The sequence below is a fragment of the Oncorhynchus masou genome, chromosome 32 (genome assembly GCF_036934945.1).
Source record: "Oncorhynchus masou masou isolate Uvic2021 chromosome 32, UVic_Omas_1.1, whole genome shotgun sequence".
NCBI classification, from domain to species: Eukaryota; Metazoa; Chordata; class Actinopteri; order Salmoniformes; family Salmonidae; genus Oncorhynchus; species Oncorhynchus masou.
This window is the reverse complement of record NC_088243.1, coordinates 20819703-20835575: the sequence shown is the minus strand read 5'-3', so window position 1 is coordinate 20835575 and position 15873 is coordinate 20819703. Positions and strand designations below refer to the sequence as shown.

Here is a 15873-nt window from a genome sequence, read left to right as displayed (position 1 = left end):
CAGGGTCTGTAGTGACACTGGAGAAGGGGATACAGGAAATTAGTTGAAAGAGTATATTGATTAGAACGTCATTGGATATAGTCTCAAATATTTTACATTTTTTAAGAGCAATGGGGCAGGTAGAATTTTGTTTCTCCGTCTCTGGTCTACACCCCCAGTACAGTAGGTGGCGGTAATGCACCCTAACATTGGATGCCAAGCACCGATAAACCCCACCGAATAAGAAGAAGTCGCTAGCCGACCAATCCCAAGCGAGCTAACGATTGTTTAGACATTTCAGAGAAGCTGAAAAAATAAGTTATCATAACATTGATTAGCTTGTTTTCATGTTATTAGGAATACACAGAAGTTAAAATGTCAAACGATACGGTAGTACACTGGAAGGAACTTTTGAAAAGAAGATTGGCATCCTCCAAGAAAGGTTTTCTACGTCCATAGCTAGATCTGTTTTGTTTATTTAGATAGCAAGTTAGCTAGCTAACGTTAGGCTCATTTCAGCTAGCTAGTCATATTTATGAATAGCTAGTTAGCTACTTATTTATGTTCGTGTTTAGAAAAACTAGATAACTAGCAATCTACCCACTCAATTATTGAACATTCACAAAGCCTTGTGTCAACGTGTATCCATTTCTGTTCAGATGAGAGGACTGAGGAGGAGAAGAAAGCAGAGGAGACAGCACTCTTCACTAAATACTACACAGAGTGGAGGGGTGGAGGCAACAGAGAGAACTACAGGAACATTCCACGCTTCTACTACAGGGCAATTGAACATTCTGACAAACATTCTAGCTAACTAATCAGATCATTTTTGGGAGGTGTTTTGACATCTTTATAGCAGTTGTGATATTCACAATGTGTCAATTTAAAAGAAATGTTAGGGTCATTTAGCAGACGCTCTTCTTCAGAGCGACTTACAGAATCAGTGCATACATTTCCCCCGTGGGAATGGAATCCACAACCCTGGAGTTGCAAGCACCAAGCTCTACCAACAGAGCCAAACAGGACTGAAGTGCTTTTGTGAGGGACTGAAAGGATCATGGTTTCTGAAGTCTTATATATCTGTGTGATCCCTATAGCTTCCTGCAGAGGATGAAGTTCTCCTGCAGAAGCTGCGAGAGGAGTCCAGAGCCGTCTTTCTGCAGAGGAAGAGCCGGGAGCTTCTGGACAATGAGGAGTTACAGGTGAGACTGACATCTGGTTCGATCAAACAACTATTTAGTGAAATAGAAAGATTTACAAGCACTGGAATCTGGTAAGTCCATGGCACTATTAAAGTAATCAAACCTAATTATTCAACCTGCACCTTCTTTCTGTTATCTAGAATCTGTGGTTTCTGCTGGACAAACATCAAGTGCCACCCATGACAGGAGAGGAGGCAATGATAAGCTATGACAGTTTTCTGAAGGTTGGAGAAAAAGCAGGAGTGAAGTGCAAGTAAGTACTCGGCATATTACATTTTGGAGCCACAAATGTTGTGCTAATCACTTGAGCAAAATTAACACTGTTTACATTCATATTTATTTTGTAAATCTGCTCCAAAGTATTCCCACGAATAATAGAGAGGTAAAGGATATGTGATTGTATACAAATGTAAGCAAGGTTTGAAAATATTTTGCTTTAGTCTAATATTATATTAGTTTCTTGTTGTAAATTTACAGTCTACAAATGATTTGTAATTATGTTTCTGCCCACTTACCATCTGCTCAAGAAAACATTTGCCTGCAACTGAATCTAGTTGATGATCCCTGGTTTAGAGTAAATGTTTCCGTTGCAAAATGTTGTTTTTTTTGCAGTGTAAAACGTTTTGCAATGGTGGGCAACTAATGAATACACCCCAGGACTATGTGTGTCACAAGCATATGGAACACTAAGCTCATTAACCATTTTTTGACGTATCTTGGAATGGAACGTAGAATTCTTCTAACGTTTTTTTTTTGTCCTGTCTTTCACTCCTAGGCAGTTCTTCACTGCAAGGGTGTATGCGAAACTTCTCCACAACGATCCATATGGCAGGATATCAATTATGCAGTTCTTTAACTATGTCATGAGAAAAGGTCAGTTTCTTATCCATGTCTCCTATTGTCTTGCATCCATAACTTAGGTCCAACATATTTGGCCAGACAACTTTTTCAGTCAGACCATCTGGATAATGGAACACCCTGCCAACCAAGAGAGTGCAGTACCTTTACTAGCATCAAAGCAAACATGAAAAAGTGGCGAAAGACAAACCAGTCATGTGAAAATTAATACATTCCTACACTTAAGATGTCAGATACCTTTAAACAAAATATTATCATTATATTGTCTATTATTGTATATTAGTGTTATATTGCTGTTTTCTGCCTAGGGACTACAGAAGAAAATTATCACATAAAATGTGCTATCTAACTAAGTCTGGTGTAATGGCATGTTATACATCAGGGATGGGCAACTTTGATCGGAACTCATCATGAGGGCCGCAGTGGCTTGTGGGTCTGCGAACCCATGTCCATACTTTTTGAGGGCCCTAAGTGAAAATGTGTTGAGTTTGGTGGGAAAGTGAAGTTGGTATTTTGTAACAGTGTTTGATAAGTGCCTTGTCCTGATTCTGATATTGATGTCTCTACTTCCAGTGTGGCTTCACCAGACAAGGATAGGACTGAGTCTCTATGACGTGGCTGGACAGGGGTACCTCCGTGAGTCTGTAAGCACTCTCACTACTTTACTATTACACCAAAATCTTGTGTTGGTGGCTCCTTAGTGAAATAGGGATATTCCTTCCCTCCCTACTTTCTCATGATTCCTATTGAGGCCCATTTGTGCTTTTCAGAGATGTGAAAGATGATATTTACTATGACCATGATGCAGGAACCACCCTCCTGTGAAGCATCTCTGGTTACAGGGTGTTGTTCTTCTCAGTGACCCTTTTGCCTTTGGTTAACCAACCAAGGGTGTTTTTTTGTTAATTTATTTGTGTTTGTAACTGATTTTTTAAAACTTAATTTGTATATAAAGTTGCCGCTACCATCTCTTATGACCAAAAATAACTTTTGAACATCAGGACTGCGATTACTCACCACGGACTGACAGAATCCTTTTTTCCTTTTAACGAGTCTGATGAGATCGACACGAACGATATAATACTTTCTCGGGAACAGGCCCAGATCCCCGTGATTTGCATGAAGAGGAGGCGGCGAAAAAGAGTCCAGAGGCTGGGCTGCCTTCTGAGAATTTGTAGGCGATTGAATAAACCCCCACTTCCTATCCATTCTGCTAGCAAATGTGCAATCTTTGGTGAATAAAATTGATGACCTAAGTGCAGATTTAAACTACCAACAGGACATTCAAAACTGTAAAATCTTATGCTTCATGGAGTCGTGGCTGAACGACGACACTATCAACATACAGTTGTCTGGTTATACGCTTGCTCGCCTTATCTCATGATAAGCTGTAGACCACACTATCTACCTAGAGAGTTTTCATCTGTATTTTTTGTAGCTGTTTACATACCACCACAGTCAGAAGCTGAGCTGTATTCCACCATAAGCAAACAAGAAAATGCTCACCCAGAGGCGGCGCTCCCAGTAGCCAGGCACATTAATGCAGGGAAACTTAAATCCGTTTTACCAAATTTCTATCAGCATGTTAAATCTGGGCCACATTTACTCCACACACAGAGATGCATACCAAGCTCTCCCTCCCCCTCCATTTGACAAATCTGACCATAATTCTATCCTCCTGATTCCTTCTTACAAGCAAAAATTTAAGCAGGAAGCACTAGTGACCAGATCAATAAAAAAGTGGTCAGAGGAAGCAGATGCTAAGCTATAGGACTGTTTTGCTAGCACAGACTGGAATATGTTCCGAGATTCCTCCGATGGCATTGAGTAGTACACCACATCAGTCATTGGCTTCATCAATAAGTGCATTGATGACGCCGTCCCAACAGTGACCTTACATACATACCCAATCTAGAAGCCATGGATTACAGGCAACATCCTCACTGAATTAAAGGGTAGAGCTGCCGCTTTCAAGGAGCTCTCTAACCCGGAAGCTTATAAGAAATCCTGCTATGCCCTCCGACGAACCATCAAACTGGCAAAGCGTCAATAAATAATAACTAAGATCGAATAATACCACACCTACTTGCAAACCATTACAGACTACAAGAGCTGCCCAGTGACAGACTACAAGAGCTGCCCAGTGACACGATCCTACCTACCACTATGCTCACTTCGAGGCAAGCAACACTGAAGCATTTATGAGAGCACCAGCTGTTCCAGAAGACTGTGTGATCATTCTCTCCGCTCTCTTTAAAACAGTTTTTTTTTTTTATTTGACCCCTTTTTCTCACCAATTTCGTGGTATCCAATTGTTTTTAGTAGCAACTGTCTTGTCTCATCGCTACAACTCCCATACGGGCTCGGGAGAGACGAAGGTTGAAAGTCATGCGTCCTCTGATACACAACCAACCAAGCCGCACTGCTTCTTAACACAGCGCGCATCCAACCCGGAAGCCAGCCGCACCAATGTGTCGGAGGATACACTGTGCACCTGGCAACCTGTACTGCAAGCATGCGCTGACCAACTGGCAAGTGTCTTCACTGACATTTTCAACCTCTCCCTGTCCGAGTCTATAATAGCAACATGTTTTAAGCAGACCACCATAGTGCCTGTGCCGAAGAACACTAAGGTAACCTGCCTAAATGACTACCGCTTTCACGTCTGTATCCTTGAAGTGCTTTGAAAGGCTGGTCATGACTCACATCAACAACATTATCCCAGAAACCCTAGACCCACTCCAATTTACATACCGACGCCAACAGATCCACAGATGACGCAATCTCTATTGCACTCCACCCTGCCCTTTCCCACCTGGACAAAAGGAACACCTATGTGAGAATGCTATTCATTGACTACAGCTCAGCGTTCAACACCATAGTGCCCTCAAAGCTCATCAATAAGCTAAGGACCCTGGGACTAAACACCTCTCTCTGCAACTGGATCCTGAACTTCCTGACGGGCCGCCCCCAGGTGGTAAGGGTAAGTAACAACACATCCACCACGCTGATCCTCAACACAGGGGCCCCTCAGAGGTGCGTGCTCAGTCCCCTCCTGTACTCATGACTGTGTGGCCAGGCATGACTTCAACACCATCATTAAGTTTGCCAATGATTACCGGCAACGACGAGACAGGCTATAGGGAGGAGGTCAGAGACCTGGCCGTGTGGTGCCAGGACAACAACCTCTCCCTCAATGTGATCAAGACAAAGGAAGTGATTGTGGACTACAGGAAAAAGAGGACCAAGCATGCCCCCATTCTCACCGACGGGGTTGCAGTGGAGCAGTTTGAGAGCTTCAAGTTCCTTGGTGTCCACATCACCAACAAACGAACATGGTCTAAGCACACCAAGACAATTGTGAAGAGGTCACAACAAAACCTATTCCCCCTCAGGAGACTGAAAAGATTTGGCATGGGTCCTCAGATCCTCAAAAGGTTCAACAGCTGCACCACCGAGAGCATCCTGACTGCTTGCATCACTGCCTGGTATGGCAACTGCTCTGCCTCCGACCACATGTGACTAATACAATTTAATTTTATTTGTTCTTTCCAGCAAAGCAACCAATATTATGACTTTTGGGGTGTAAATTGTCCAAGTTGCCCCAGATTCACGATAGGTTGAACATCAGACTGTTTCGAATTCAGATTTGACTTATTGTTGAGATGATATGTGTGTGTTTTGTAATGTAATAGGACTTGGAGAACTACATTTTAGAGCTGATTCCCACACTCCCTCAGCTGGATGGCCTGGAGAAGTCCTTCTATTCCTTCTATGTCTGCACCGCTGTCCGCAAGTTTTTCTTCTTCCTGGATCCCCTACGGACTGGTTTGTTACTTATGATAACAAACTAAAAACATATTTGTCAAATGTGCATATTTCTGTAAGATTCCTATAACTCCTTTGTCATGCCTGCTCTGCCAAAATAACATCTTGTTCCATTTATTCATGTTTATTCTCAGGGAAAATTAAGATTCAAGACATCTTGGCCTGCAGCTTTTTGGATGATCTACTCGAGCTGAGAGATGAGGAGCTTTCCAAGGAGAGCCAGGAATCCAACTGGTTCTCTGCACCCTCTGCTCTTAGAGTTTATGGTATGCAGCAGCTATTTGATTTAAAAAAATGCCTCGTAGACAGGCTAATCTGAAGCCGGTAACACCTGAATGTTCAAATTAAAAAGAGATTCTAGATGATCTTTGTCTTTGCCCTCTTGGTATGATGGTCGATCATGTGTTCCCTTTTGTAGGTCAGTACCTGAATCTTGACAAGGACCACAACGGCATGCTCAGTAAGGAGGAGCTGTCTCGCTACGGCACTGGCACTCTGACCAGCATATTTCTGGACCGCGTGTACCAGGAGTGCCTCACCTACGACGGGGAAATGGTAAGAACCTTGCCTGCTGTTCTGACCTATTTTACTATACATGTGCGCACTTAGAATAGATGATTGATGTCGGTGTGTTGCAAAGACTCTCCTTGCAGGTTTATATCTCTTTATTTGTCTAAATTTAAAATAGTTTAACCAAATACAATGACTTTGAACTGTACGAAACCTAAAACACATTCTTACTCAGAATTGCTCAGATTCCACATGGCATAAGACCATTATCACATAGTCGTTCTAAGATTTTATCAAAGGACACAGTAAGTGCGAAATGTGTTATGACCTGATTTGATGCTTAATCTGGTCTTGACTCTGTGTCTCTCACAGGACTATAAGACGTACCTGGACTTTGTCCTGGCTCTGGAGAACAGGAAGGAGCCTGCAGCGCTGCAGTACATCTTCAAGCTGCTGGACATGGAGAATAAGGGCTACCTCAACGTCTTCGCACTCAACTACTTCTTCAGGGTGAGACATCAGTGGGATAAATAGAGACAGCAGAGTAGACAGTGGGACCTCTCCATCTGAAATCCTGCCCACTGAATAAAAAGTGTTGTCATGGGCCTCCCGAGTGGCGCAGCAGTCTAAGGCACTGCATGGCAGTGCTGAGGCATCACTACAGACGCGGGTTTGATCCCAGGCTGTGTCACAGTCGGCTGTGCCCGGGAGACCCATGAGGCTGCGCACAATTGGTCCAGCGTCATCCGCGTTATGGGAGGGTTTGTCGGGCCGAGATGTCCTTGTCTCATCGTGCTCTAGCGACTCCTTGTGGTGGGCCGGCCTTGGCAGTGTCGTGTTTCGGAGGACGCATGGCTCTCGACCTTCGCATCTCCCAAGTCTATAGAGTTGTTGAAGCGCTGACACAAGACTGTAATTGGATACCACGAAATTGGGGAGAAAACAAAAAATATATATCAATTATCAACTTTTTTTGTGAATAATTATTATTTATTAAGTCACTTTATCAAAACAATCAATGAGAATAATAATAATTGATCTACATCTGAAAACTGTTGTAATCATGTATTTTTGCTTCATGTATTTTCCACCAGGCCATTCAGGAACAGATGAAAATCCATGGCCAGGAGTCGGTGTCCTTCCAGGATGTCAAGGTAAATGTCCCCTGTTACCGTATTCACCATGGAGGAAGTAACTCTGAAGTATACTACTGGTTACTGTAAATCAGCTTAAAGTATCCATTTCCTCCAGAAATATTGTGTGGTTCCACCATGCCCAAAAGCCATTGGGCGCAAATTGATTTTGTCCCCCCACACCAAATGCGATCACAACTCGCAGGTTGAAATATCACAACAAACTCTGAAGAAATTTTATTAATTTGAAGAGAGGTCAAAAAGTATGAAAAATGTATGGCAATTTAGCTAGCTAGCTTGCAGTTGCTAGCAAATTTGTCCAATTCAGCAAGCTTGCTGTTGTTAGCTCATTTGTCCTGGGATATAAACGTTGAGTTGTTATTTTACCTGAAATACACAAGTTCATCTACTCCAACAATCCACACATAAAATGGTCAACTGAATCATTTCTAGTCATCTCTCCTCCTTCCAGGGTTTTTCTTCTTTGGACTTTATATGGCGATTGGCATCTAGCTTTCATAATAATGTGTATTACCACAACTGACCCACCAACCTCAGTTCATCTTTCAATTACCCACGTGGGTATAACCAATGAGGAGATGGCACGTGGGTATATGCTTCTATAAACCAATGAGGAGATGGGAGAGGCAGGAATTGCACTGCTTTCAGTGTCACAAATAGAACTGACTTCTATTTTAGCGCTTGGCAACGCAGATGCTCATTGGCGTGCATGAGCAGTGTGGGTGAAATTATTGAATAACATGATTGTCCATTTATTTTGGGACGTGATTGTTCTGGTCAGCATGTTAGTGTGGGCATCAAGCATTTGTAGAAGGTATTGTGCTCAGTAGGCGTTCAGTGTTTCCCCAAGCTCTATTCTGAGTTTGTTTATGCAAATTTTACATTGATGCAAATTTGTCATGCCAAAAAAATCGAAGTTCCCTGACGCTTTTTACAGTCTCAAACTGCATTCTCATTTGTACTAGTAGGAATTTTGTTTTTAAAACTGGAATCTTTAATGGTGATCCGTCCGTTTGCGATATTACAAGAAGTTACTGCAAAGAACAGTTTTTTTCCCTCAGACGTCATTGCATGCGTGAAAGAACAGCAGCATATCTTCTGACATTTCTTTTACCATGATGCGTGATGCTCCCCAGCTCTGCTTCAACAAAACAAAAACAACGGCTGTGGGGCAGACAGTGGCGCTGTTTTCCCCACTGTGGATTCCATCTTTAATAATGATTTCAATAATTAACTCAATGATTTTAATAAGTTGTTTTAAAAAAAATGTGCAATGTTGTGCCTTCAGGATGAGATCTTTGACATGGTGAAGCCAAAGGATCCCTACAAGATCACGCTGCAGGATCTAGTGAACAGCAGCCAAGGAGACACAGTAACCAGCATCCTCATTGATCTCAACGGATTCTGGACTTATGAAAACAGGGAAGTTCTGGTTGCTAATGACAACGACAGCAACACAGCTGACCTTGACGATACATGAATCTTCAGTCAAACTGGGGACTACTAGACTCAGCAAGAAGAAGATAAATGTTACGGTAAAGATTCTAGACACACTCACTGGAAGTCAGTTGTTTAAAAAATAACTTGTCAAGAATTCGAAATACAACAGTTGTATGACCTGTTTAAATGTTTATTAATGTAGTCTACATACTATAGAATTTGAAAATACTATGTATTTTACTCTAAAAATTACTATAAAAAGCCTTCAAATTAAACTGTTTTTCCATTAACACATTATAAAATGATTTTACATAATTATGTTGGCCTTTCAGTTTTTCTTTCCTTGGGTAAAGGTGTGTAGTGTGAATACCGAATATTTTCCTTATATAACCAGCCCTAATAAAGTGGCATTTCATATTATTTGGGGACTGTGAAAAGTAGTTATCTTGACAATACTGCTGTTCAAAAGAAAAGCAGCAGATATTTTTTAAACATGTTTCGCTTTACCTTGGGCTTCCTTCTCAAGCCTTATACACACACTCAGAAGGAATCATGGCAGATTAGATAAACTTCAGCAAAGCTATTTCTAAATGTATGGTTCTGGACAATAGTAATGATTGAAGTGTGAGCACAGATGCCAACAAACAATGTGTGAAGTTTTGTTAAAGGAGAACTGGAGGACAGTTCTCAACATTATTTTGATGAAAAGTACTGGAGAACTAGTCATAGTAAAACAATACGATTTTTGTGGGTATTTTAAGGGGAAAATTGTCACGGTTGACAATGAATATAAAAAACCATTTCCAACTGAAATAAATAAACTATTCCAATAACATTATGCACCTCTGGAATGGTTTTAGAAAGGTCACTTATCTCGCTGCTAACTTATTGTATAACAATGTTATTAAGTACCTGAAAAAATGTATCAGATCTCTTAAACCCGCAAATAGTTAAAATCAGCATCATATTTATAATGTGTGTGCTCATTCACTGACGCACAGCAATGTTCATTGCACACAAAAGTTATTGACAATGCAGCAACTAAAAAAAGATGTATTCTGTCTCATGTCTGACTTACAGTATTAATAGAACATGATCAATATGATACAAAAATAAGAACTACACTATAGCAAAAATGCTGAGGCTACATCATGAAATGTGAAGATGTCCATTTAATTGAACTGTTAAGTGGGGATGGGGGCAGGGAATCTGTTGGCATCAGATGTGGCATCTTGATCCAGCTCAAAGGTGACGTTGACGAAGGAGGCTTTACCCTCCGGCTGCTCCATGGCTGGCTGCTGCATCTCCTGTTCACGCTCCTCCTCAAAACGACGCTCTGCCTCCTCAGACAGCCGGTTCTCCTCCTCCTCCTCCTCCTCCTGTCAGTCACAACATGAATGAGGAGCAGGGTTACTAAACTACACCTTGGAGTAGTAACAAGTAGTGAAAATAGTGGTAACACATTAGTAGTAATTAAGCATTCCAAGGTCTGCCTGTAGATGCTTCCCCATTGACGAGACAACGTACCTCCTTTTTCATTCTGTAGTACTCGTCGATGGCATACTGGTACTTAGGCGACGTAATGCCAAACAATGAGGCCATTCTCTCCCCAAGATAGTCACAAACTGAAAGCACAAGGTCGAGGCACAGTATTACCAAGACACAGAACATTACATTTATATAGGATATATTTTGACACTCATATGTGTGTATCTTTAGTCTAGTACACATAATACCACATTTACCTGAAATAGTGGAGGTTGCCACTCTCCACATGTGAAACAAAAAATATGGACCCCAAGTCAACCTGGACTATAACAAAATTATGACACAATAAGAAAAAGTTAACAAAATGCAGGAATATTTCATTCTATTCAAGCTCATGTCATGGAGTAAAGTCCAATTTGAATTTATAATGACATAGAAACTAACAGGGTCAGCTGAGGTCTTAACAGCTATAGAAGCTTGCACTTCCTCCTCTTCTTCTTCATCTGTGCTGTATTCCTCCATGGTCTCTCCACTGGCAAAGTAAATTGTTCTTCGGGGCACCTTCTGCTTCTTCATCCCTATGTCTCCCAGCTCCACACTCTCAAACTCCTTCACCATATTGGAGCTCTGTCAATCATCATCACCAACAAAAACAGTATATTCTCAAAACATGTTTGGTTACAGCTGGTAGAAACAGGATTTTACTATCATGTTAGCGCTAGAAAACTTAGCAGCTACATTATAGGGCTGTTTACATTTGTCTCGCGTTATTTTGAGGTTCGTAAATCACCATTTGAATGAAAACATTCCAACAGGTTTTTCAAGCAGTTTCTGTGAGTGATTGATTCATAGCCAGCTATGTATGTGTTATAATTGTGAACAAATAACCTACAGAATGCACATATTTATTCATGTTCGAGATAGCTAGATATATAGCTAGCTGCTGATGCTACAAGGAAGTATTAACGTTAGATCGCTAGCTAAAACAAACACAACACACAATGTTTTTTATTGGATAAACTCATGAGAACAGGTCTAAAATTGTAATTATGACACAATCGCACCTTTTCAGCGTCCATAGTTTTCCCCAAAGAGATGTTGACATTAGTCAGATATAGCGACAGCTCTGCCATCTCACTTCTCTCTCAAATTTCGGAAGTGACGTATATAGGGGTTTGGTCATAGAGATCCTATTAAATTACAAGACGGGTTTTTCATAAACCCTCAAAGATCCAGAATGGACAATGGCAGCCACCTTGGTCAGGGAGAAATCCAAAACCTGTCGAATTGGAATGAATGGCAGTACAGGCATAGGTGATGCATTTCCTGCTTTTACTTACACAGGACAATAAATGTAACGCATAAGTAAGTGACCAGGGGGCAGGGCTACCGACTTTAAAACGAATCTGAAGAGGGGGCTGGCTAAGGCTAAAACTGGCGAGTGTAGAGAGTATAGGGATATTGTTATCCACGTCGTCACCAACGATGTTCGGATGAAACAGCCAGAGGTCACCAAGCACAACATAGCTTCAGCGTGTAAATTAGCTAGAAAGATGTGTCGGCATTGAGTAATTGTTTCTGGCCCCCTCACAGTTAGGGGGAGTGATGAGCTCTACCACAGTCTCACAACTCAATCGCTGGTTGAAAACTGTTTTCTGTGCAACCCAAAAGATGCAATATGTAGATAACATGCCCTCTTTCTCGGACTCATCCACAACATGTTGTCTAATCGGGTGTCCACAAACAGGACCAAGCGTGGATTCCTGAGGAATGACAGGGCTCTAGCTCCACAATGAGATAAGGTGCAGCCTGCCAGTTTAGTGGAGTCTGCCACTAGCATAGTTAGTGTAGTCAGTGTAGTCAGCTCAGGTATCCCCATTGAGACCATGTCTGTGCCTCGATCTAGGTTGGGCAAAACTAATCATGGCGGTGTTCACTTTAGCAATCTCACTGGAATAAAGACCTCCTCCATTCCTGTCATTATTGAAAAAGATTATGATATCTCAAAATAGGGCTACTTAATGTTAGGTCCCTCACTTCCAAGGCAGTTAAAGTCAATGAACTAATCACTGATCATAATCTTGATGTGATTGGCTTGACTGAAACATGGCTTAAACCTGATGAATTTACTGTGTTAAATGAGGCCTCTTCTCCTGGTTACGCTAGTGACCATATCCCCACGCATCCCGCAAAGGCGGAGGTGTTGCTAACATTTATGATAGCAAATTTCAATATACCTAAAAAAAATGGCTGTGTTTTTGTCTTTTGAGCTTCTAGTCATGAAATCTATGCAGCCTACTCATTCACTTTTTATGGCTACTGTTTACAGACCTCCAGGACCATATATAGAGTTCCTCACTGAGTTCCCCGAATTCTTATCGGACCTTGTAGTCATGGCAGATAATATTCACATTTTTGGTGACTTTAATATTAATGGAAAAGTCCACAGATCCAAAAGGCTTTCGGCACAATCACCGACTCAGTGGGTTTTGTCTCCGGACCTACTCACTGCCACAGTCATACCCTGGACCTAATTTTGTCCCGTGGAATAAATATGGTGGATCTTAATGGTTTTCCTCATAATCCTGGACCATCGGACCACCATCTTATTATGTTTACAATCGCAACCGGTAATCTGCATAGACCCCAACCAAGGATCATCAAAAACCGTGCTATGAATGATCAGATAACCCAAAGATTCCTAGATGCCCTTCCAGACTCCCTCCACCTACCCAAGGACGTAGGAGTACAACAATTGGTTAACCACCTAACTGAGGAAATAAATGTAACCTTGTGTAATGTAATACCTGAGATGCAGTCACACCCCTAAAAACAAAAAACATTTGTCACAAGAAACTTGCTCCCTGGTATACAGAAAATACCAGAGGCCTGAAGCAAGCTTTCAGAATATTGGAATGGAAATGGGACTCCGCCAAACTGGAAGACTTCCGACTAGCTTGGAAAGACAGTACCGTGCAATATCGAAGGGCCCTCACTGCTGCTCAATCATCCTATTTTTACAAACGAATTGAGCAGAATAAGAACAATCCAAAATAAATTAAAAATGTATACTGTCGCAAAGCTAACTAAAAAGCAGAAAGAGAGGATGGCTTTCACTCCAGCAGTGATGAATTCATGAACTTCTTCAACGAAAATAATCATAATCATAATCATTAGAAAGCAAATTACGGACTCCTCTTTGAATCTGCATATTTCTCCAAAGCTCAGTTGTCCTGAGTCTGCACAACACTGCCAGGACCTGGGATTAATGGAAACACTCAGGTTTTAAAATCCTATATCTCTTGACACATTCGTGAAAATTATTATGGCTTCTAAACCTTCATGCTGCATACTGGACCCTATTCCAACTAAACTACTGAAAGAAGCTCTTGTGCTTGGCTCTCCTATGTTGAACATAATTAATGGCTCCCTATCCACCGGATGTGTTCCAAACTCACTAAACATGGCAGTAATAAAGCCTCTCTTGAAAAAGCCAAACCTTGACCCAGAAAATGAATAAAAACTATCGGCCTATATCAAATCTCCCATTCCTCTCTAAAAAATGGGAAAATCTGCGCAGCAAGTCACTGCCTTCCTGAAGACAAACAATGTATACGAAATGCTTCAGTCTGGTTTTAGACCCCAATCAAAGAACTGAGACTGCACTCATGAAGGTGGTAAATTACCTTTTAATGGTGTCAGACCAAGGCTCTCCATCTGTCCTCATGCTCCTAGACCTTAGTGCTGCTTTTGACACCATCAATCACCACATTCTTTTGGAGAGATTGGAAACCCTAACTGGTCTACACAGACAAGTTTTGGCCTGGTTTAGATCTTATCTGTCGGAAAGATATCAGTTTGTCTCTGTGGATGGTTTGTCCTCTGACAAATCAATTGTACGTTCCGGTGTTCCTCGAGGTTCCGTTTTAGGACCACTATTGTTTTCACAATATATTTTACCTGGTTGGTTACTTGGTGATGTCATTCGGAAACATAATGTTAACTTTCACTGCTATGCAGACAATACACAGCCCTACATTTCGATAAAATATGGCAAAGCCCCAAAATTGCCCTCCCTGGAAGTGGATGGGGGCATATTTTTTACTTTTAAACTCAGACAAAACAGAGATGCTAGTTCTAGGTCCCAAGAAACAAAGAGATCTTCTGTTGGATCTGACAATTAATCTTGATATCTCTTTTGATGAACATATCAATACTATTGTGGGGCAGCAGGGTAGCCTAGTGGTTAGAGCGTTGGACTAGTAATCGAAAGGTTGCAAGTTCGAATCCCTGAGCTGACAAGGTACAAATCTGTTGCTCTGACCCTGATCAGGCAGTTCCTAGGCCGTCATTGAAAATAAGAATTTGTTCTTAACTGACTTGCCTAGTAAAAAAAAAAAAAACGATTTCAAGGACAGCTTTTTTCCATTTTCATAACATTGCAAAACTCTGAAACTTTTTGTCCAAAAATGATGCAGAAAATCTAATCCATGCTTTTGTTACTTCTAGATTAGACTACTGCAATGGTCTACTTCCCGGCTACCTGGATAAAGCACTAAATAAACTTCAGTTAGTGCTGAACATGGCTGCTAGAATCTTGACTAGAACCCAAAAATGTGATCATATTACTCCAGTGCTAGACTCTCTAAACTGGCTTCCTGTGAAGGCTAGGGCTGATTTCAAGGTTTTACTGCTAACCTACAAAGCATTACATGGGCTTGCTCCTACCTATCTCTCTGATTTGGTCCTGCCGTACCTACCTACATGTACGCTACGGTCACAAGACGCAGGCCTCCTTATTGTCACTAGGGCTTTCTATAGAGCTCTATTTTTATGGAATAGTCTGCCTATCCATGTGAGAGACGCAGACTCAACCTTTAAGTCTTTATTGAACACTCATCTCTTCAGTAGGTCCTATGATTGAGTGTAGTCTGGCCCAAGGGTGCGAAGGTGAACTGAAAGGCACTGGAGCGACACACCGCCCTTGCTGTCTCTGCCTGGCCGGTTCCCCTCTCTCCACTGGGATTCTCTGCCTCTGACTCTATTACGGGTGCTGAGTCACTGGCTTACTAGTGCTCTTCCATGCCGTTCCTAGGAGGGGTGCGTCACTTGAGTGGGTTCAGTCACTGACGTGATCTTCCTGTCCGAGTTGGCGTCCCCTTGGGTTCGTGCCGTGGGGGAGATCTTTGTGGGCTATACTCAGCCTTGCCTCAGGGTAGTAAGTTGGTGGTTTGCGGATATCCCTCTAGTGGTGTGGGGGCTGTGCTTTGGCAAAGTTGGTGGGGTTATATCCTGCCTGGTTGGCCCTGTCCGGGGGTATCATTGGACGGGGCCGCAGTGTCTCCCGACCCCTCCTGTCTCAGCCTCCAGTATCTATTCTGCAATAATTTGTGTCAGGGGGCTAGAGTCAGTCT

At 41.9% G+C, this 15873-nt stretch overlaps 2 protein-coding genes across 2 annotated transcripts; one reads left to right on the top strand and one right to left on the bottom strand.

Moving 5' to 3' along the window:
- Positions 1 to 237: 237 nt before the first annotated feature.
- On the top strand, positions 238 to 9286 carry ppp2r3c (protein phosphatase 2, regulatory subunit B'', gamma). The gene is made up of 12 exons (XM_064953483.1): positions 238 to 421; positions 639 to 760; positions 1077 to 1181; positions 1322 to 1434; positions 1957 to 2054; positions 2613 to 2683; positions 5735 to 5867; positions 6002 to 6133; positions 6286 to 6422; positions 6750 to 6887; positions 7472 to 7531; positions 8820 to 9286. The coding sequence occupies exons 1-12, from the start codon at positions 355 to 357 to the stop codon at positions 9009 to 9011; spliced, it is 1368 nt and encodes a 455-aa protein (XP_064809555.1). The 5' UTR covers positions 238 to 354; the 3' UTR covers positions 9012 to 9286.
- Positions 9287 to 10008: 722 nt separating this feature from the next.
- fam177a1 (family with sequence similarity 177 member A1) lies at positions 10009 to 11633 on the bottom strand. The gene is made up of 5 exons (XM_064953484.1): positions 11524 to 11633; positions 10904 to 11086; positions 10717 to 10783; positions 10499 to 10596; positions 10009 to 10350 (listed from the first exon to the last, which is right to left on the bottom strand). The coding sequence occupies exons 1-5, from the start codon at positions 11590 to 11592 to the stop codon at positions 10156 to 10158; spliced, it is 612 nt and encodes a 203-aa protein (XP_064809556.1). The 5' UTR covers positions 11593 to 11633; the 3' UTR covers positions 10009 to 10155.
- Between the last annotated feature and the right edge of the window lie 4240 nt (positions 11634 to 15873).

What these genes read in the sequence shown, in the direction of transcription:
- fam177a1 (XM_064953484.1), bottom strand. Translation starts at nt 11,592, where the DNA reads ATGGCAGAGCTGTCGCTATATCTGACTAATGTCAACATCTCTTTGGGG. An exon ending in GGCAACCTCCACTATTTCAG is followed by an intron (nt 10,597 to 10,716) that starts GTAAATGTGGTA and finishes TTGTGCTTTCAG; the next exon opens with TTTGTGACTATCTTGGGGAG. An exon ending in ACTACAGAATGAAAAAGGAG is followed by an intron (nt 10,351 to 10,498) that starts GTACGTTGTCTC and finishes TGTGACTGACAG; the next exon opens with GAGGAGGAGGAGGAGGAGGA.
- ppp2r3c (XM_064953483.1), top strand. Translation starts at nt 355, where the DNA reads ATGTCAAACGATACGGTAGTACACTGGAAGGAACTTTTGAAAAGAAGA. An exon ending in TAACTATGTCATGAGAAAAG is followed by an intron (nt 2,055 to 2,612) that starts GTCAGTTTCTTA and finishes CTCTACTTCCAG; the next exon opens with TGTGGCTTCACCAGACAAGG. An exon ending in CCTGGATCCCCTACGGACTG is followed by an intron (nt 5,868 to 6,001) that starts GTTTGTTACTTA and finishes GTTTATTCTCAG; the next exon opens with GGAAAATTAAGATTCAAGAC.